Below are 21,112 nucleotides of genomic sequence, written 5' to 3'. Positions count from 1 at the left end.
TCCTTCCATGAAAAAATGCTAAAACAAAACATGTTGCATTTTCTATTTTATGCTGTAAAGGGAAGGATTGTTCAATATTACCACTGAGACACAGATTTAATATGGCAAGAGCCATGCCATTTTATGAAAATGTAATAGTCACCATGAAAAAAAATCGGATTTTGACCACTAAAAAAAAAACAAGGATCATTTTTCACTAGTGCTTATACTGCTGGTAGTCAAAAACAGTGAATTTTTTCTGCAAGAAGTCACAGTACTTTTTCCCCTTCCAAGAACATAATTTAATTGTAAAGCTCATCACTTTCTGCTCAGTCAGTAGAAACAAAGAAAGTCCTGTATGAGACAGCAGGCAACACTGCTGAACTCAAAATGGATTTAAAGATGCCACAAGTAATAATTCTGTTGCATAATAGTAACACGAATACACATTATATAAGCCCATATGGCTTTATTCATCCTGACTGGACCATTGGCTTTCCTCACAAACTATGAAGTTTACTCAAATAGTACACAGAAATTAAAATTACAGAGACTCAGAAAATTAACGGAAACTGCCTACTGCATTCAATGTAAACAACAAGACGGGGCGATAGCTCTCCATACAGTTAAAACCTATGAAATAAAACTGCAGGTACAGGGAGATGAAATGCATTCTGACAGAGGAGAAAATATTTAGCAGAAGGCTCTGATTCAGATTTTAAAATAAAATATACTGGAAATGTAAGGTATTTAGTGGAAGGAAAAAAAATCAAGGAAATGTTGTTACACGTTTCATATAATTACTGCGAGCAATGAGCAATCTCTGTTGCCAAGCTTTTTTAGCCTTTAAGAGAAGAAATAGGTCAGCATTAAACAATTTTATGACCATAGCACGAATATATACCTAAACTCTTCAATGGTTGTGCTTTTTACTACCCTTTATTTTGAAATTAAGGGTTCTTTCCAGGGCGAGGCTTGAGTGGAGAAAGCAGAAATAGTAAAATAATGTTACCTAATATTAAAAGTGTCCAGCTTGAACATTTATTTAAGCACTAGAAGAGTCCAAAAAATTTTGGTTCAGTGATTCCTTTAGCCAAACTGCATTTTTACTATATTATCTAGAGATTACAGGAGATCTGATTATGGAGAGTGTTAGTTAGGATTCTTCTCTCTTACACACACACATACACACGCTCTCTAAAAATACAGATACAAATACACACACACACATCTATCTATACATTGAATACATGCATGTGTGTATGTACCATTTGTGATGGCAACATCCTTGGGCCAATTCTATAGGTATATTCTTTATGATAAATTCCACATTTTGTACGAAAAACTGCAACAAGCATATGACAAATAAATATATTACATACCTATACACACTACTGTATTTGTATAACTACAGCACCTGGCCATTAATCCATCTCTTCTAGCATAACAGAAAGAAGTACTGATTACTAGTGCTGAACCCTCTGTGGACATTTGCATTTCAGTTTAAGAATGCAATGTTTGAGATGAACTCTAATCCCTTTGGCAAAACACACACTTAATTACATGAAAGTATCGAGTCAGATATGCGAAAGAAGTATAGCTTACAAGTCAAGAGGGGAAAAAAAAATAAAAAGCAAAAAATCTTCAGGTTATGATACAAAACATAAGTCCTCCACGTTATTGTTTGTTCTTTCTTTTTTGAGGAGTGAGGGGTTGTTGTTTAATTACACAGCAGGATTTCATAGCATACCTCTGTTCTTCTCTGTCCCGCTCCAATTCTTTGGCCACCTGATGTTTTCCTAGCAAGAAGATTGTTTTTGCACTGAGAAGAACGCAAGCCTCGAGGTTCAAGTAAGCGCGCAAGAGTTCATTCGCATGTTGCGCACAAAATGGAGCCAGCAGATCGAGTGCAGCCAGCATTAATCTGAAGAACTCAATAGAAGCAATGTAAGACTTCCAAACCAAGTACATTATTGTTATGTATGAAACACTTCCAAGAGCTGCATAATGGCTGCCATGTCAAATACAAGATACCATCCCTATCCTGAAGGGTTTCTACTCTAAAAAGAAAAATTGCACAGCAAGTAGGGCCAGAGATTACTATGAACCTAGCAGGCAGACAAAAGGATGTGTAGGCATAATCATTTTCTTGTTGTATGTGCACACAGTATTTAAACTGATTTCCAAATGCACCTCAGGAGCATTTAGTTAACTGGTTTCTTTTGCACTGAGGAAAATGGTTAGTTCTGAGAAGTACAGTGAGCTGTCATTTGCATCCCAACACCAGGGAAGCTCTGAAGTATTACCATCTCATCTAGCAAGTTCCATCCACATGAATGCTAAAAACACTTGATTTGAGTCAAAACAGTAATTTAATATGATTCAGTAGAAATACAGAGCATAAATTATATCCCCCAATATCTAGAGAGAAATAAAACTCTAGACAGCTCTTTAATATGGGATAGTCTATTTTCACGTTAGAGTATACAGACACTCACTGATTTTTAAGGTCAGAACGAACCACTAAGATTATGAGGTCTAAGCTACCACACAACATGTATCTTAAGTCTCCAGTTTGAAGCCCAGCAGCTGTGATAATTATAACGTATCTCACATCACTCAACTGTTTCACATTGTTTAACAATTCTGAGATCTTTGAATAGAGAAAGCCACTTGATTATAAAAATATGTTGTTATACTTGCACAAAGAACCTACGAATTTCCAAGAAAGGAAGAAACAGCTATTGACTGGGGAAAAGGTTGAAACTACAAAAGGAGAAAGGCAGCTGTAAAAAGCAACTGCAGTGGTAGGAGGGAAAAAGAAAATAATCCTTTAGAGTTAAACTGCTTCCAGAATTAAAAGGTGGGAAGAATGTAAGAGGAAAATAGATGAAAGAACAGAATCTAATAACAGGATCACTCAGAGAAAGCATTTTAAATGCCTACACTTCATTAATATCACTGCGGCTCAGTGATGGGACTGCCAGGTACATTCCATAGGCTCTGGGTTCAAGAACCAAGTCAGCACTCAGAGTCACCCCCAGTGCTCAGACAGCAGTCCACCACCCAGGAGAGATGCTCCTCTGCAAAGCATACTCTGGGGCTATAGCTGGAAGTTTTTAGGAAGAGGGAGAAACTCAGTCAAAAACCTTACTTGTCACGAAAGAGACTGGAAGAGTCAAGCTTGCATCTGTATGAGACAGAGTGTATTTCTCTCCAAAATTTCAAAAGAAAAGAATGTACAAGAGTCCAGAGCATATCAAAAGGATTCTTGCTCTGGTGAAGAACTTTTCTCAAGTCTCCACAAGTATAACAGCTTTCTCTCATAGGTTTGAATACTATACAGTGATAATAAAGCACAATAGTAATGAATTACTATATTACAGGTGAGAAAATTAAAACACCCAAAGATAAATTGGTCAATTCAAATCACAGTGTCATTACAGCCATTAGCAAACAAAAACTGAGCACAGAACTCCTGACTTGCAGCCGCTTTCTTAATACAGTATCAGGATTGTTCTTAAATTGATACAACAGGGCTTACATATATAATACATAACTAATTCATGTGCTCAGTATAATATGTAGCAGCCAGTTTATCCTTAGTGAAGATTTCCCTTTAAATCATGGGAGATGATTGGAAAAGTGGCAGTTATGGGTACACAACTATAAATTTCACCTGTGCCTGAAGTATGCAATGACTTCTGCACTGCTGTAGGACTGAGCTACACAGAGATGATTGCAAACATCTGGACATACATTAATATTGGTGCAAACATGAACAAGCAAAAACACCAAGACCTCCATCAGACTGTAACCCTGAAGCCTGACAGAGCAAGAGATGGATGACTGCTACCATACAAAACAGCAGAAAGCTTCGCACCTAAGGTGAGGCTCCCAAAGTTTCATTTTGGTTGCCAAAGCTGTCAAAAGGCTCCTATATTCCAATGGGCAACAGATGGCTTATGCAACAAAATGTAGAGAAATGTAAGAGCCTAGCAAAAAACTCTGTTGAAAGTACTACCCTCAAAGGTCACACTGTGGCACACAGATCAGAGAAAAGATCTGAAGGGACAGAGTAGGCAGAACATTAAATCTTTCAGCACAACACTTAGAAGCAGCTACAAAAAGCAAACAATTCTGCAAAGTATAAATAAAGGGTACTGAACCAAGTCAAAGGACATTATTCTTTCACTGCATAAAAGCTCTGATGAGACCACATGTAGAGTACCATATTCTGTTCTAGCTGCCTTATTTTTAAGGAGGCTATTATGAAGTTGAATGGGGTAAAGCAAAGGGCAACCCACACGATTCCTACATTCAGAGTCTAAAACAGCATGGACACAGACTTTTGTTTAACACACATACAAAAAAAAAAAAAAAAAAAAAAAAAAAAGGCAGGATTTGAGCACCCAAAGTTCTGATTGACCAGAACAAGGTTGCAGAACAGCCGTAAAACAGGCCCACAATAAAACCCCACATTACATTGCAATATGGCCCTGCATCTGGACATTGTAGCTGACTTTTTCAAGACTGCCTATATCCAATTTTATTCTGCTTCATTAAATATTCATCACAAACAAACTGAAAACAGAACTTTCTAAGAAGCAGCCCATAATAATAGTCATTTTAGACTAAACTAGAGGTTTTTCCCTCTAACAACAGCCAGATGCTATACAGGAAGGTGAAGACATTTCCAGAACAGACAGAATAACCAGTCTACAGGAAAAGACTCTTAACTGCAGGAAGTCTGTGTTGCACCTAAATCACAAATGTTATATACCTGGTATTTTAAATCTCACATAGTATTAATGTGGTTATTCTCATTATTTATATAAATGTCTAATCTTTTCTCTATGCTTCTAAGCAACTAATGTAGCAGCGAGTCCTTGAGCTAAATTATGTGCAATATTAAACACATTTCTTTTTTCCCTCTCACTTTAAAATGTACTGCTTTTCAACACCACTGAACACTCCCTGGAGACAAAGCATCCCTGCTCCATTCACTGTTTTAAATACCATTGCTACACCCTCCTATTCATTACCAGTATCAAACCCCAATCCCTTAAAGATTTAATAAATGCGCTTATCGTTAAAGCTGCATCAACCCTCATTGCACCAAGACCTAGATTTCACAATTATCGTCTTTCAGTGTCTCCTAATGCCTGCAAATCCTTCCCATTTGTGAAGCCCTTTTCTAGTTCCCTGATTTTTGAAATGAGGGAACAAGAATCAAGAAGCAGCAAGGTGCCACTGCAACTTTTTCAACTGTATTTTCTAAGTTTCACTCCATTCCTCCCATGGCTACTACAACAGCTGAGGTTGCTTTCACAACTGCTGTTGCACAGAAAGCAAGCATTTCCACAGGACTCTCCGGACTCACAGAAGTCCAGAACTTCTCCCCAGGTGGTTCCAATTAATTCACTTCCTGTCTTGAATTGTTTCAGTGTGTTACCCTGCCTTGTTAAACAGCTGCTCCTTCCTGAATATATGCCACATGTGAAGAAGATATCCATGTGATAACACTACAAAGGCACAAAATAAATTCTATCATGCACCTTTGATAACTAATCCATCTCCTCCTGAACTTTTTCCAATACTTCAAACTCTCCAGCAATCTCAAAAAAAAAAAAAAAAAAAAAAAAAACTTATTGTCCCGGAAATATTTGTTTCCTCTTTTTCCCACCTCCCAAAGTACAGTGGAACTATTCCAAACTCCAGGTTATAACACCACTGCCACCCAAGTGTATGTTTATAATGCTTATAAAACATCTGTACTATGTTACACTACAATATACTTCACATAGCCTTTCTGGTGAAAATTTGTGGCCACACTTTGAAAGGCATTTGGATGAAAGATGCTGGTCAGAATGCAAGATCACTTGGATATATATTTACTTTCCTCTTGGTCCCTAAATTATTGGTGGCATAGTGCTGAACTGAGCTACAAGGCAGCTGTATTCAGTCACTAATGTGAATCCATTTTAGTCCAAAGTAGAGTGATTTCCATAAATACTAACCTGAGTTCTATGTCCAGAACAGAATTCCTCGCTGAATGTCTTCAAAAACTTCACAGACTTTACTAAACTCACACACCACAGAAAGTCTTATTCCAAAAGTCTTATTCCATATAAAAATGGACCCTGGACTTTATAGTTCAGTCCTAAATACAATCCTACATGCAGGTACAGCACCTACAAAAACCTGTAAGTCACATCTCAAGAGCTCATATGGTCACCGAACATGAGAAGAGACTGCATTTTTGGAAAGTCAGGGCAAAAGAACTTCTGGGAGATTGCAGAGGCAAAGGATGGCAACAAATCCCTGGAGGTAACAACTGCTCAACTGCTCAGCCCTTTAGGAGCTTGAGATATGTATGTGTTAAAAGTACTAAGAGACATAGAAAGATTTATGAGTAAAACATACCCAAATACTATTCCAGGGTTTTAAGAACGGTCTATCAACCTGCTCTACTTTCACCAGATAAGTGGAGCGTCGTTGCTGACCGAATGATCCCCAAAGGATATAATGTTTCAAACACAAGAGGGACCTTCTGTTTTTCTGATGTTTAAAAAAAAAGAAAGAAAAAGAAAAAAGTATGTCTTGTGCATCTTGTGCATAAAGATAATGTTCTACAAACTCTGATACTATCTTACCAGGATGAAAAACAGCACTAATGCATTACGCATAGTTTTTCTCTGGTTTGCTACATACTGGCAAAAGAGAAGCGAGAATGTAATTCACATTGAGTTAGCATTCATTTACTCCTTCCACACAAGGCAGCTTACCCCATTTTCTTCAAGGGGACAGGCCATGAGCTGCTTGTTCTGTGACAATTTCGTCACACAGCTGTACCCTTACAATGGTGTTACAGGAAGCTATATATTTAGAAAACAGATTTCCACAGGAATAGTAAAAGATACAAGTTCAAAGCATGCATTTACACACTGTCACTAAACATATTTTTAATTAGCTTTACCAAAGCTAAATTTAAATTCAAGTGTGAGTAACATGCTTGCAATGCTTCAGCCTGTTTCTTAAATGAAAACATCAAAACTAAAACTGTAAAACTAATGGTTTCTCCAGGGCTATTCTCTTTACAGCATCTCAGTCCAGCTCGTATGCTGTTTCTCCCAGGCTTTCCAATGACACATAGCCACATTCCTTGCCAACACTTCTTTAACCCAACAAGTGACCTAGATCTTACAACATTTAGAAGGAAAATGCCAGTTTCTTTTCAGAGTAAGCCAATTTATTGTTACTCCTGTCATTTATTTCTTCTCAAAAAAACAAGCAAGACAAATCAATGACATTAGCCCTAAGGTAGTTAATATAATTGAAGGAGAAGCATCGTTTAGAAAGACTGGCACACTGGCTATCAGATGAATTCCCAGTGGAGATCAATTATAGTACAGGGTGTTGCTATATTCCTACATGTCACAGGTTAAGTGAAAGTATGCCAAAATAAGTTTTCCTGAGTAGTCTTTCCGTAAGATTTCCAAAATGAAGTCATATGCAATCAGTGCAAAAATTGGACAGTTTAAAAACGTACTAACAACGCAGTCCAGAATAACATTTTCTATTCCGAGGCCTCCCTTCCTTCTTGCTATTCTGCTCAGCTCAATGATCATAAGCAGGAGATGCCTGTGCACAGTCCTACAGGAAGAGAGGCTTCCTGCGTCTCTCTCCCTAGTTCCGCGTAGCCTCAAAAGAGTATCCTATAGCCTCACTCAGGGTTAAGAACACTGCAAGATTAAAGCACTGCAATCCTGCCAGGCTTTGACAGTTCGGAATGCAAGACTTAAAGCTCAAATGAGAGCATGATACTGTACTATAAAACTAGTTATCCTTCTAATTATGCATTTTGTAGCTGGAACTGGGAAAGTAAAGACAGTAATTTTTGAGGCTTCTATTTTAAAAATCATACCAAACCCAGATTTCATTTTTGAGAGCCCAACCCATACACACCCTGTACTACCAAGTTTATAACTGCATGTAGGAGTGCTACTTGGAAGACCCCTGGAGCAGAGATGTGTGCCTGAACTGGAAAGGAGAAAAACATACCAAAAGAAGTCATTACTAAAGGCTATGGCATAACTGAAGGAAAAGGCAAGAAGAGCAAGCCTACCTACAACAGCAATTCAAGCTCAGTAATATTCCAAGACTTTCTTTTGATCACTGTCTACCCGTCCACAGGAAAAATATTCGTTCTCTCTGAAATCTCCTATATGTCTTTTCCATGGGTCTTCAATAGTTAAGAGGCATCTTTCACTAAACGAAAATCAGTGGCAGCACTGTCTTTACCATCTTCTTTTCTTCTTCATCTTCAAGATAGCTCCTCAGAGAAGAGTGTATAGGGAAAATATTTTCCTTAGTAGACAGGAGTGCTACCAGGTTCCTGTAAGGATATTGCCCATCAGTTCCTTTGGATCCATTTTTCTGCCTTTGCCAAACATATACCCTGCCTTGGTCTGGGCAGCAGGGACAAGCTGCAGAAATCTGACTCCAGAGGGCCTTATTTAGCCAAAAGGGACAAACATACAATATAAATCAGAGGACAAAACAGTAAGCCGCAACAAGGACAAAAAATCAGCAAAATCCTTGCCTCCTGACTGCATGGGAAGTTACACCTGACAAGAACATCCAAGAAAAACCTGGAGCTGGCTCAGAAAGGTACATGGGAGGACAGGAGCTCAGCTCAGAGAAAATCTGAGACTCTGGATGTTCCTGTTGATGGTTCCAGGCACCATTTAAATCTCAACCCCTATTTAGCAGGCCACTGTTGGAAAGGAAGAAGAATATAACTAAAAGAAAAACTTACTTGCTGAGATATTTTTTCAAGCCATCAAAGAGAAGGTTTTACCCTAAAATGGGATATGGATTAGTTAGACTGAAGTTTCTGCAATGTTTTTTCTGACTGAACTCTCCAGCACAAACTTTCTGCCAATGTATGTGACTGCAGAGGTGTTTAGAAGCCAAACATGTGGTCATACTCATCTTGTAGTGTAATACAATTATTTCCAGTTCAATTTTGAAACAATACACAAGATTCTCAGAAAGGATAATCAAATACTATCAGTGTTAAAAAAAATTTTAAAAAAGCAAAACTAAAAGGCACCAAATCTATCATTAACATATCTTTTACAGTAACTCATTTATATGTTACATTTTCCAAGGAGTTTGTTCAGCTATATGCCCAATGCCATAGCATCAAAAATACCTCGAGACAAATAATATTTTGAATCAACCTCTGGGAGATGGCAAATGCAAGGACTGAAAGTTTAGATGCAGGCAAAAAAAGTAAAAAGAAAAAACACGCATTTAAAATCTACTTTACAGATGTAACCAACAGCTAAAGGGTCAGACAGCACTGGCCATGAGGGAGCAGATCTGTTATCTGGATATCTAAGACACAAAGAGCACCCATTCATCTGTAGAGCAAAAAACTTGAGATTTGATGACTCTCCCAAAGCTTAGCAATCATTTCAGATGGGGAGATAAAGGCTCTATATGGTTATTCTACTGTATAGCAGCTTAGGAGCACCCCCATTCCTGGCTGCATTTCTTATATACTGCCCTGATAAAAGCCTTCTGTTCAGAGGCAGAGCACGGGTCTCTTCCTCACTCCTCACAGGAGAAGGCAAAGTACTCTGTTACGAGAAATATTTGCAGCCCTAGAGAGCCTCTCCTGTCTCAGAGACTCATTCCCTCCTGCTTCCCCTCAGATTCCCCAAGTGCTGGACACCATTCATCCACCCCTCCCTAACTCCTGGAAGAGTGAGATAAAACACTGGCTGACTAAGGGGGAGGTCTACAAAGCAAATTCACAGCATTTTGAAAACTCTGCTTGCTTTTCACTTTGTAATCTTCTGGTGCATCTGCCAAGCCTCACCCATGCTTTTCATCACTTTTTTGCAGCAGTGTATCTTTTCTTTTACACTGTTTTCTCTCCTCCAATTCCACATCAATATTGTCTAACATCTATCTACTACTCTTCTGCATCCACTTCTCCACAGTGCTCTTACCAATGTACATTCAAACAGTAGACCAAAGCATTCTCTGCATTCACCCTCCTTCCTCACTGCTATCACCTCCTACCCTCCCCACCTCTGCCAGCAAGAACCCCCTCACTGCCACCTGCCCATCTCTCGCTGGCTCTAGAACATCTATTTTAAAACTAAAATCACATCAGTCATCAGCAGCCTCCTCCTCATTTTGTAGTCTTTCAGCACCAGGCTCCTGGTCTACCTTTAATTAAGCCCTACAGCTATATCTCTTCTTCACCAATCTGCATATGACCACAAGCAGCTTTTAACACAGAACCGCTTCTTCACAATTTTCCTGCTCTGCACTCTCTCTTCTCTGAATGGACTCCTCTTTCTCATCGGGATCTCTATCTTTACCTATCTAACACACAACCAACTCCTCACAATCAGCTTGCCTCTCTAACTATAGAGCTGGTTCTCTCTTTTTTCCCCTCTGTCACAAACTTCCACACTTATCCCCCAAAAATGCAATCTCCATATTGATGACCTACCCCAATCCTCTCCTTAGGTGAGCATTTTATTCCTCCTACATTTCTATTTGACTTAGAAACATACAACTGAAAGATGCGGCAGTCTGCTACCAAAGGAAATTACTCTGCAGCCCTTTTCACCAACTGAAGCACCTCCACTGTTGATGCTATCAGGTTCTTTTCTTCCTTCACTCTTGCTGAAGTGTCACTTCACTATCTCATTGCTCTGATGATTTGAAACTTTCCTCTAAGTTCATGCTTTAGCATGAATGGTTCTTTTCCATTCCTAGTGCTTGCTTCATTTTTTTAATTGAATTAATCATATACTTCCCAAGTCTTCATTTTGCTAAGCTAATCAAGCTATGCTCTTCAGACTTACCAGGCACATTCATCATTTTCTTGATGATCCTGGAGGTCCTCTTCTGCCATCCTTCCAGTTTAAATCAACTTTCTTGAAATGACTGACCAGAATTACACACTGCAATCCACTGTATAATGGAATTCATGCTTCCTGTCTGTATTGACAATAATCTAAAACATTTGAGCACCACATTTGCCTTCTTCACTTCATGTCATCCTGGTGGCTCACATATCTGTGATTGATTAACATATCCAAAGTTGGAAGGAACAAGAAAGGTCAAAAATATTAGCCAACAGCAGAAATTACTTTCATTAATTTACAAATGTGTCTTTGCATTCTGTGCTACTTAATTTCATCCTATTTCTGTTACACCAATTCAGAAATGCCAGCCATAGGATATTTCCATCCTGCAGATATTCCTTCCTTCACTAGATCATCAGATTTTGTCAGCATATTCCTGCTTTTATGTTGGTGACTTTAATAAACTTATGATAGCAGTTTAGTCTCAGGAGCGACCCACATAGATTCACAGTAGGTACCTGTCTCTAGCCCTGCAGTTCCTCTTTCAGCCTGAGTTGCAACAGCTCTTCTTCAACAGGTCCTTTACTTATAAGTCCTCAGTCTTTGCATAGACTAATTTTTTCAAGAAACTTCAATAGTAAATTTTAAAAGAAACTTAAAGAGATGAAACCAAATGTCTTTTTAAATCCAGAAAAATCAGTTGTCTTATTAGTCAGAATACCTTCAACTTACCTGGATCACATGTCCCTATTACAACACCTCCCTCTCCCCTACAAGACACAAGCCACACTTGCTATACTCCAGTCACACGTAATTTCTCACTTGGCCGATGTATTAGAACTCCTCACCCCTGGACTGTCATTTCATACACCAGCTCTTAGGTGGCTTAGGGGTGGAAACTATCCAGCTCCCAGTCTGGGCACATCAAGCTATTAGGCAAAGACAAAACTCAAAGATGTGTCAAAGCCTCATGAGTTATCATTACCATCAACATACACGTGAACCTTTGTCATCCTTACATAAAACAGACAAAAAATCATTTAGGTTTTTGCTTATATCTGGAATAACTTTAATCCCTATCTCATTTTCTCTGTGAAATCGCCCTTTCTTTTTGGCTGTTGTTCTTATATGGCTGACAAAACTCTGGCTGTTTGCTTTCATTTGGTTTGCAAGGCCTGACTTCTGGAAACTCTTATTTTAACCCTTAAGATAAAGCTTTCTCTACTGACAAGATTCCTAAAAATCTAATTCCTAACAGAAAGAAAAATAATTCCCCTATCCTTCTCCAAAAGTTCTCTCCCCCCCCAACAATGTAAAGTCAAAGCAGACCTTGCAATTTTGAGACTCAAACTACCAAACTCACGCATTCAACTGCTTGAACGTCCTACTTTACATGACTTCACCAACTATTTCCCTTAGTTTCTAAGTATGACATTGTAAAAATAATCATCTTGCAGCCTTTATTTACCTTTCTATTCAACTGAATCATCCTCTGAAAACTGATTTAAGGTAAACCTCACTAAACAGCATCACCTCTCATTGGATCGGTCAGTTACTTGACAAAGGAATCATCTGGCCTAGGTTCAATTCCGTCAGCTGCCAAAAATGTTCTCTAGTCGAAGTGGCCATAAACTACTCTGTCTCTTCTTTCTTTACTATTTATGTAGTCATTCGTTGTATTTCTGGCATACTGTCTTATACCCTTAGTCCTTTTCTCTTTCAGTCACTGCAAGTTCCAGTCTGTTAACCCCCAGCCCTGCATCTTCACTACATGCATCCACTTGATCCATGGGGAATCTTTCAGAAACCCAACAACTAGGCCAATTTACCTTTGCAAAAATGTTTTTTTTTCTTCCCCTCTTCCTTCAATTTTACCCACTCCACAGTCAAACAATTCTAGTATTTCAATTAATCTTACTCCATAACTTCAAACCCAGCTCCTCAAAATTTTACAAAGGACTCTTGTACAGTTCTCTGGTTTCTATCAGTCACAGAAGTTGCTTGCCTTTGGTCATCTTCTTTACTCCTTCACTTGCTTAATAGATCCCATTCCACTTCCTAACATCTCTCTTGCCCCCTTTTATCTTTTACTTCCTATACTCCCACTCTCCTCTCCCAGTAAAAATACCTTTTGGTCTCTCCTCTCTTAAAAATCCCACCTATTTCATCACTTACTTCTCTACCTGCTCCTTTTCTTTCCTCTTTCAGTTTACTGAATGATCAATCACCAACTGGAGTTCACCACTTCCAATTCCATTCATACATAGTTGGGATATTGCTGACAAATTCAGGCACTCAGTGGATAATCTACTTTCACAGCCACTGTTCTACGGTTCTTACCTACCCCTGGCTACAGTAAGACTCAGCCCCTTTCTCAGCCTCCTTTCATGGATAGCTAGCTGCCAGTTCCAGAACAAAAAACACTACAGAACTTTTCTTTTCACTTGCCTTTTCTACTTTGTTGCCTTCACAGCTTGTTCTAAGGCTCTTTGCCACCTCTCTCAAGATCCTGCCTCCCACAGCTGAATGGTCTACCCTAGAGATGTCAAAGCCCATTCACGTTTTCAAATACGAAGGCGTTGTCAAATTAACACCTTCATGTTCTCTCTTGTTGAACCTGTCAAACTTGGGAGGGATTATCTCTAAATATCTCCAGGAGTAACATTTGGCTTTGAAAATTTTCTTGAAACTCTCAATTTCCTTGATGCTTACAAATAACTTGAGAAAAATTGGGCTTCTGCGAAGTTGATACCACTGCCTCTAATGTCAACCCTCAGAAGAGTCAACATATGCCTATAGACAAGTCTCGTTTGATGTTCAACCTGTAAGTCTGTTTTGGTCAGGATAGTGCTTTTGTGCAGCACCTATCACAGCAACAGGCTAATACTGAGGTTTCTAATCTTCTGTAACACTGTAGGGCCTAAAGTCTTAAGCTTCACTAAATATTTAAAAACAAGTTTAACAGACAAAAACAGTCACTAGGCATCCTTTCATATCTAATGTTAAATTTAAAACTGAGAAATTTGGTGTTTATACACAGCCTTCACACTTTTGAAAGGTTTGAAGCTGCTGATGACTGTTTAAGTGATAGCCTGTTTTTTTTTTTTTTAATTGTAGACATTTGAAACACCACAACTACATTTCCACATTTAAATAGGCCAGTGTTTACAGTGCTTAAACTGTAATCCTATGATAGGCTTTTAAACAGACCTTTCCCTCATAACAGGACCTATCCTTCAGGAACCCTCACTGCTTAGTTAGGGTGGAGAATTTTGTTTAAAACAAAGTTTATGAGACTTCTTGAAATATAGAAAATCCAAGTTCATTTATGTACAGATGCCTCCTCTAAAAGAATGTAATTATGCAAGAATTACAAATTCATTTGACTACTGAAGTTTGAAGTCCCAATATACTTGAACAAATATATTTCCTTTAACACAAGTTGTATGACACACTCAGTTAAATCTGCAGTTCTCTTAGACACATCAAATTTAGTCTAATGCTTTTCAACTTAAAAGTTTATGAAGTAATTTATACACGCAGCACCGCTAAAAATTATCCATTCTGAGATCACTAGATCAAACCACCACTGATGAAAAATGCCACGCAATATTTAATATCCACACACAACATGAAGGCTTTTTGTTTTAAAGGGACTTCAGCTTTTCAAGTCAAGTCACAAGGAACTTGACCTGCTGCAATAAGCCATGAGAAACTCGATGCCTCTAAGAAGGTCATACTGCTAACTGGACCTTTATAGGACACAAACTGACAGTTCTCAGACAGCCAGATATTGAAAGTCTTAAAAAAAATAAAAAAAAAAGTAAATTATGCACAAATACAATCAACAACAGAGTTATTGTATTTGTTTAAATTAAGGCTCAATATCTGCTGATATAAATGCATAATTCCCATACTCTTAATTTGATCTTGACTCTTCAACCCAAGCATGACTAAGAGCAGCATTAAGAATAGAAGCAAGACCAGCATTGATAAATCCAACAGTTTTTCTAATGTAGCACTATGAATTTCAAAGCATTGAAAAACATTAACAACATAGAATTCCACCAGCTTCAGGCTTAAAAAAAAAAAATCACCTGAGGACAATTACAAAAGACAATTCTGCTTTTCAGGGCAAAACTGCTGGTGGGGTGCCTATTCATAAATAATGTTCTGAGTTACAGGCTATTTGTTGACTTTAGAATCACAGTAAAGCCATTAATAAAACAAGACCACAGAAAATGCTTAAAATATTTTATGTTCTGAGGTGTTTAAGAGTAACAAAAAGCCTATAAATTTACAAATATTTTTAAATAACATGTATGAGATTATTGCTCATGGAAGATGCCAGCCTTGAAGTTGAAGCCCAGAACAGGTGCACACTTGTGACACATGGATTCCTTCCACAAAAATATGGCTTGATTCTGACCTGGAAAAAGCTACTGCTAGCCATAAAAAAAGCCAAAATTCATTTCTAGGACTTCACAATCCTTTATCCTCGTTAAGACAAGCACCATCAGCTGTGGTGACGATATCAGGAATACACACAAACTCTCTCCTTCAGAACATGATCAAGACCTAGTACATTCTATATACAAGGAACAACCACAATCAAAACAGAAAAAAAAATCACTTTTCTTAAACTACATTTATAGGAAACAGGCTTATTCAAAATGATCTCCACCTCTTACAAAAACCACCATCTGGGAAATTTACAGGAGCTCAAAAATACATTCTAATATTTTTCCCCCAATCCTGCTATAAACAGGAGGCAGAGATGGGAAATCTGCCACTCAAAGGAAGCAGATTCGAAATTATCTGTTCTGACTAGAACTCTATGTACTTCTTGAAAATATGGAGAGGGGAAATTCTAAGTACTATCTGTATGCAGGACAAAATTTGCTTATCTTTCTTGACTGTGGTTTCAGCACTGAGGTACTGTTTTATGTCATGGAACTTAATAAGAAATCTATTTGCTATAAATCTCAGAACAGTTCTAAGGGTCTTTAAAATACTGACCTGGATACTACATTAAACCAAGCTCTCACATTGTTGCATTTGATCCTGAAGAAAATTTATAAACATAACAAAATAATACCAAAGCTATAGCCACCTCCTGATGATGTGGCTCAAACTGCCAGAGCTCCACTGATTTCAGTGAAGTGAGGACTTTTTGTATCAGCTGGGGACTTAGCCTGACAAAGGTGAAGGCATTTAGCAGCATGCCAAATTAAGTGCATGTGTGCACTTAAAGCTTATTGCTTTCAGCATTAAAGCATTTATGCTTTGGAAAACAGTATTCAGCAACACTTCTTGCAGAAATACAGACAATTAGAAGGTAAGACAAATACCACATCTGGATGACAAAGCAACAAGATAAGGCCCAAATCTATATTTAAGTTTTGAGAAATTTTCCACTAACTTTGGAGAAATCCACATTAGGCAAAATAACATGACTGCTTTTTTGGGCAGCCTGAGATAGATTCCTAGCAGCAGAGATGAGCCGCAGCCTGATCTGAAATAACTGGTAAATATTCAACTTTTGGATCAGGTCACAAACTAAGATCCTTATTTCTCCATTAAGTATCACTATAATTAGTCAAATCCTTGCTACACATATCAGCAAAATCAGCAAAAGAGGAAGAGTCAACACAAGAGAGTTCTTTCAAATGACACAGGCAAATTCAGTTTGCTTTTTTAATAAATGGTGGAAAAGGTCAGTGCTAAAAGTTAATATCATAACTATTCTTGTGGAATTAAGCTCCCTAGAGCAGGCTCCAAAGTCCAGGAGCAGTCTTCCAAAACACCGCTGTGCCAGCTTTACTTACCCCTAGCCATCTTGCTCCTTTGTTGGCAGCCTGCTGAATCTGCACTCTTTTAAGGGTGACATGGTAAACAGCTCCCTCTTCTACCTCTTCACCCCAGTCCTGAATTGAGCTCTGCCAGGGAACGAAGAAGAAAAAAAAAAAAAAAAAAGAGAGAGAAAGGAACTTTCCCCCCTTCTTCTGCTAACCACAATCTATACCAGGTGCACTGCTGCTTCATGCAGAGCGCAGCACAGAAGATGGGCTGCACAAAGTAAACACAACAGTCAAAGCAATATAGGATACTTTTAGATTAAGGGAACTCTAGAGATATTCTTGGCAAGCCAGCCTTTCCTGTGGTATCAAGATACCCTGACTTTCCATTTAGCTATTTTTCCTAGACTAGCACATATTTTAAATAGTTGTATAGTCTTTTCTAAGGAAATAGTTTGGTTTTGATTAGCAGTCTCTCTTCCCTCTCCCTCCCCCCTCCCCTTTTTTCTAAAGCAATTAATCTCTTTGGCCTTTCATTTATGGAAGGAATTGCGCTATTAAAACTGTTGAATTACTTAGGCAGACAGCCTTTCAACTTAGAAGGTAGCAAGCGTTTAAAACACAGGAACTCTTCGTTTCTTTTGACAGGAGGGAGCTAAAGCACTTGTGGTTTGCTTTTCCAAAGCCTATTATTTCTAGCTACGGAAACTTTGTACAGAGTCGAGGCTATGAAAGTTGCAAATATTAAACAGGCAACGAAAAAGAAGTGCAGCATCTTCCAAACTATAACCGAGCACGAGCCGAAACGACTCCTCGCTCCCCAAGTTACTCCCGTTACCCGTACAAAAGCACGCAGGGGGATTCATGCAGAGGGGCTCGGCTCACTTCCCCCTCCGAAGCGCTGTCTCCCCGCGCCCGCGCCGCTCACCACCCGCTCCGCAGAGGCGCCCCAGCCCGCAGCCCCCCGTTACCATTTTAGCTTTCCACAGCAATTTCATTCTCAGTTCCTTGCCGGGCGCCTCGACGGGGCATGCCGCTGGCCGCCAACGCCGGCCGCGCCGCCCTGTCAGCGGCCGCCGCCGCGGGCCGAGCCGAGCCGGGCCGAGCCGAGTCGAGCGGCCCCTCGGCTCCGCGGCGCGGGAGGGCGGGCGGCCGCGCCAGGCCCCGCCTCAGTCCGGCCCCGGCCGCGGCGAGGGGCTTCCTGTTTATCCGTGGCAGCCCCGGCCCGAAAAGTTATCGCGAATGGAAGTTGGCGCGGGCGCGGCGGCTGGGGCGGCCCGCGGAGCTGCGGGGCCCCGAGCGGCGCCGGGTGCCGGCCGCGGGCACGGCTGCGGGGCGCCGCCGCCTCCCGCGCCTCTGCGGCGGGAGCCCCCGGCCGGGAGCCCCGCGGCGCATTGACTCCGCGCGCAGAAAGCCACGCGTCTCGCGGGAAAGCCACCGTCGCTCCCACGGCCCGGGACCGCAGAGCGCTGGAGCCACCTCTGAGGCTGCCCGGCCGCTGCTCTCGCCTACCAAGGGGCTATTTGTGCCCAGGACCTCCCCCCCCCCCCCCAGATATCTACCACATTAGTATTGGGCAAAATAGGTATAAACATAGCGGGTTAAAAAGGAGGATTTGTATTTTAAACTTCAAAACAGCACAGTAATGGTTATAAATGCATAGCAGGGAAAAAAAAAAATCTTGAGCTGTTCTAGTTAAAACAAATATAAGGCAGGAATTTCAAGCCAAGCTTAATTTTAAAACCTGTCTCTACAAGTTTGAAAGTAAGAAAATGGGACATTACAGTAAAGCACACTACAGTTACAAGAGGCAGTATACGATGCTGTGGTGCTCCTGCTCTGCAGACACTGCCGCAAGCCTGCCCAAGCAACCCGTAGAGCTCCCCAAAGTACAAAACAGCACGCAGGGCCTTCCTCCCGCTCCTCCTCCTCCCCAGGGCAATCTGCCTGCACCAGGGCAGCTGCAGGTCCACATGGTCCTCGGCGCCCCATCACAACTCGCACGTTGTCCCATGAGATATGTATGTATGCTACGTCTGCCACCCTACTGCACAAAACAAACTTCTGCCTGAAAAGAGTTCTTGCAATTCTTCTCCTATGAGCTACCTGGCAGCTATCAAAAAAAAAGAAAAAAAAACAAACAAAAAACAAAACAAAGGTTTTTACACTGATTCTGTAACAGATACAGTCTATCGCATTTCCCACTACCCTCTTTATACAGGTGGAAGCACAACATCCTTATTTTTTTTTTCTGCAGGAGTCCCTTGCTCACATACAAGCCAATACATACCATGAGCATCTCCACTGCACAAACACTAGCTGCAGACATCAGCATGCTCATACAAGGGTCACAAAATACCCTACAAACACTAATTAAATTGCCTCAAGTTGGCCTTAGAGTTACCTGACTCTCTGGCCTTAAAAATGAAAGCAGAGTTGAGTGCACAGATTACTGTATAAGTCAGTGAAAGAGCTAAGAATTGAAGAAAATGGTTCAAGTTTCCTGAATCTCAGCTCTAACAATGACAAAAATTACATATTCATACACAAGTGTTACTACCAATCATCTCAGGAGCAGTACTAATTTGGAGAGACTACTACCACTTGCAGCCGTTGACAAGAGGAAGCATACAATATACAATACAATAGCAAGGAACGTTATTAAGCTGTGATTGAGCTGTGTTGTCATGGGTCAACTGATCTGATTATTTTCCAGGCTACATGTTTAGTTTATCTGTGTAATATTTAAGAGATCCAGACTAAACTATAGCAGATAGTCTTTAATAATCTGACTAAAAATTATTGTAAGCATACAAATAAAGGTCCAGATTTTCCAAAAGCCCTTGGCTTCTCCTTTAAAACTACACACAGTATTAAAAGCTTCAGAATTTGCAAACAGTTTTCCCATATCATACCTTTTAGGTGCAAAAAACTATGTTTGCATGGAATTCATGCAGCTAGCCCAGCAGACTTGCAAGCAGTTGCAGATCAAATAGGACAAACATATGTTAGCATATGAAAAAGGATACTCAGCTACAGCAAATAAAACACCAAATCCAAGTAGTTATTCTGCATTGAAATAAAAGCTTTATCAAGGTATGATGTTCTAGTATGAGTCTGCTAGTGCCACGACTGTTATTCTGGATGGTAGTCACAAAAACTGACCATTTCCTTAACAGCTAGAAAATGACAGTGGGTTAGTACGGGGGGGGGGGGGGGGGGAAGAACCCATCTTTGACCTAGTTTTGCTTCTACTGAACCACAAATTTCAGTTTAGGTCCTTAGTGAATACCTGATTATTGATAGACAAGCTCAGCACTTTTCATTGAAGGTAGGGCTTAAGCCCTTTTATGGATGATGTTTATGAACCCTCTTGGTCCACCTCTCTTGGTGAGAGGTTTTTCCAGGAAGAAGTGCCACACAAACCCTTCTAGTTTGGCAAGTAGCAAAAAGTTACCCTTTTTATTGACTAGATTTGTCACTAGTTAATGGTTCTCTATGGTCCAAAATGCCCCTAAAATGACAGACTGTTGTTATTCTAGTCTTTCTAGTATCATCCATCTTTTGCTGTCATAGGCACTAAATTCACTCATAAAGGTAGATATATTTAAGAGGCAAGTATTCGTAACTCAGATTTATAAGTAAGCCTTGAAGAGGATACCTTTGCAGTCACAATGTACTATGCAATAGTATATTTGGTATACTTGCTCTGTAGTGTCCCCAGTCAGCTGAACTGGGGGAAAGTATCAGGATTAGCCTGAAGGAAGAATTCATATTCTGGGCTGAGAATTACTGCTCTATAAGGAAGAGATGGGGAAAAAACAAACACACAAACAAGCAAAAAAACCCCTCTCTAATATTAAAACAGTATGTCTTTTGTGAAAAACTTGAGTATTCACTTTATCAAAATCTAAATCTATTTTACTTATCCCCTTAAATCACTTTACATGATAAAGCTTCTAAACAGTGTTTCCTCTAACCAGTATAGTTGCCAGGGGACAACTGCAAACAAGATGGCCAGGACAACCCACAGCACAACGTAGTCTGACTAATTAATTTAATTTATTTTTGTCCCTTCCTGGTACGCCAGTTCAGAAAAGCATGTAAACACTAAACTAACCTAAGCACTTTACTTTAGCATAAGCTTAGAACACATTCACATCAAAAGGATTTATATTCATAAGATCTTTGATGAATTGGCGCTTAGATCCTGAAATTGAAGAGAACTGTGGGTTCAACCCTCCAATGGGACTGAGTCATCTTCCAACAATTCCATCAAATGCTGTACTGAAAAGGGCCCAGCAGCCACATTTTCAACAGAATTTTAGTGAAAATTTGATTATCCGAATCCTCTGTCAGCTGTAATATTTGCAGTTTTCTAGTTTCTTGGAAGTCTAGATTCCACTGATAACTCTCACACTTGATACAAAGGATATT

The 21,112-nt window shown here is 39.7% G+C and overlaps 1 protein-coding gene across 3 annotated transcripts in view; it reads right to left on the bottom strand.

The window, feature by feature from the left end:
- Positions 1–17,761, bottom strand: part of RGL1 (ral guanine nucleotide dissociation stimulator like 1) — a 78,562-nt gene extending 60,801 nt beyond the window's left edge. For all 3 annotated transcript variants that reach the window (XM_062581260.1, XM_062581263.1, XM_062581262.1), the window contains exons 1-2: positions 17,647–17,761; positions 16,706–16,816 (exon numbers count right to left, since the gene is read on the bottom strand). In XM_062581260.1, the coding sequence (XP_062437244.1) occupies positions 16,706–16,816; positions 17,647–17,673 (138 nt within the window). In that variant the 5' untranslated portion in view covers positions 17,674–17,761. The remainder of the gene's footprint in view (positions 1–16,705; positions 16,817–17,646) is intronic.
- Between the last annotated feature and the right edge of the window lie 3,351 nt (positions 17,762–21,112).

This window comes from Rhea pennata, chromosome 8, assembly GCF_028389875.1.
Source record: "Rhea pennata isolate bPtePen1 chromosome 8, bPtePen1.pri, whole genome shotgun sequence".
NCBI lineage: Eukaryota > Metazoa > Chordata > Aves > Rheiformes > Rheidae > Rhea > Rhea pennata.
Note: the sequence above shows the minus strand (reverse complement) of the source record. Positions and strands in the feature narration are given on the sequence as shown.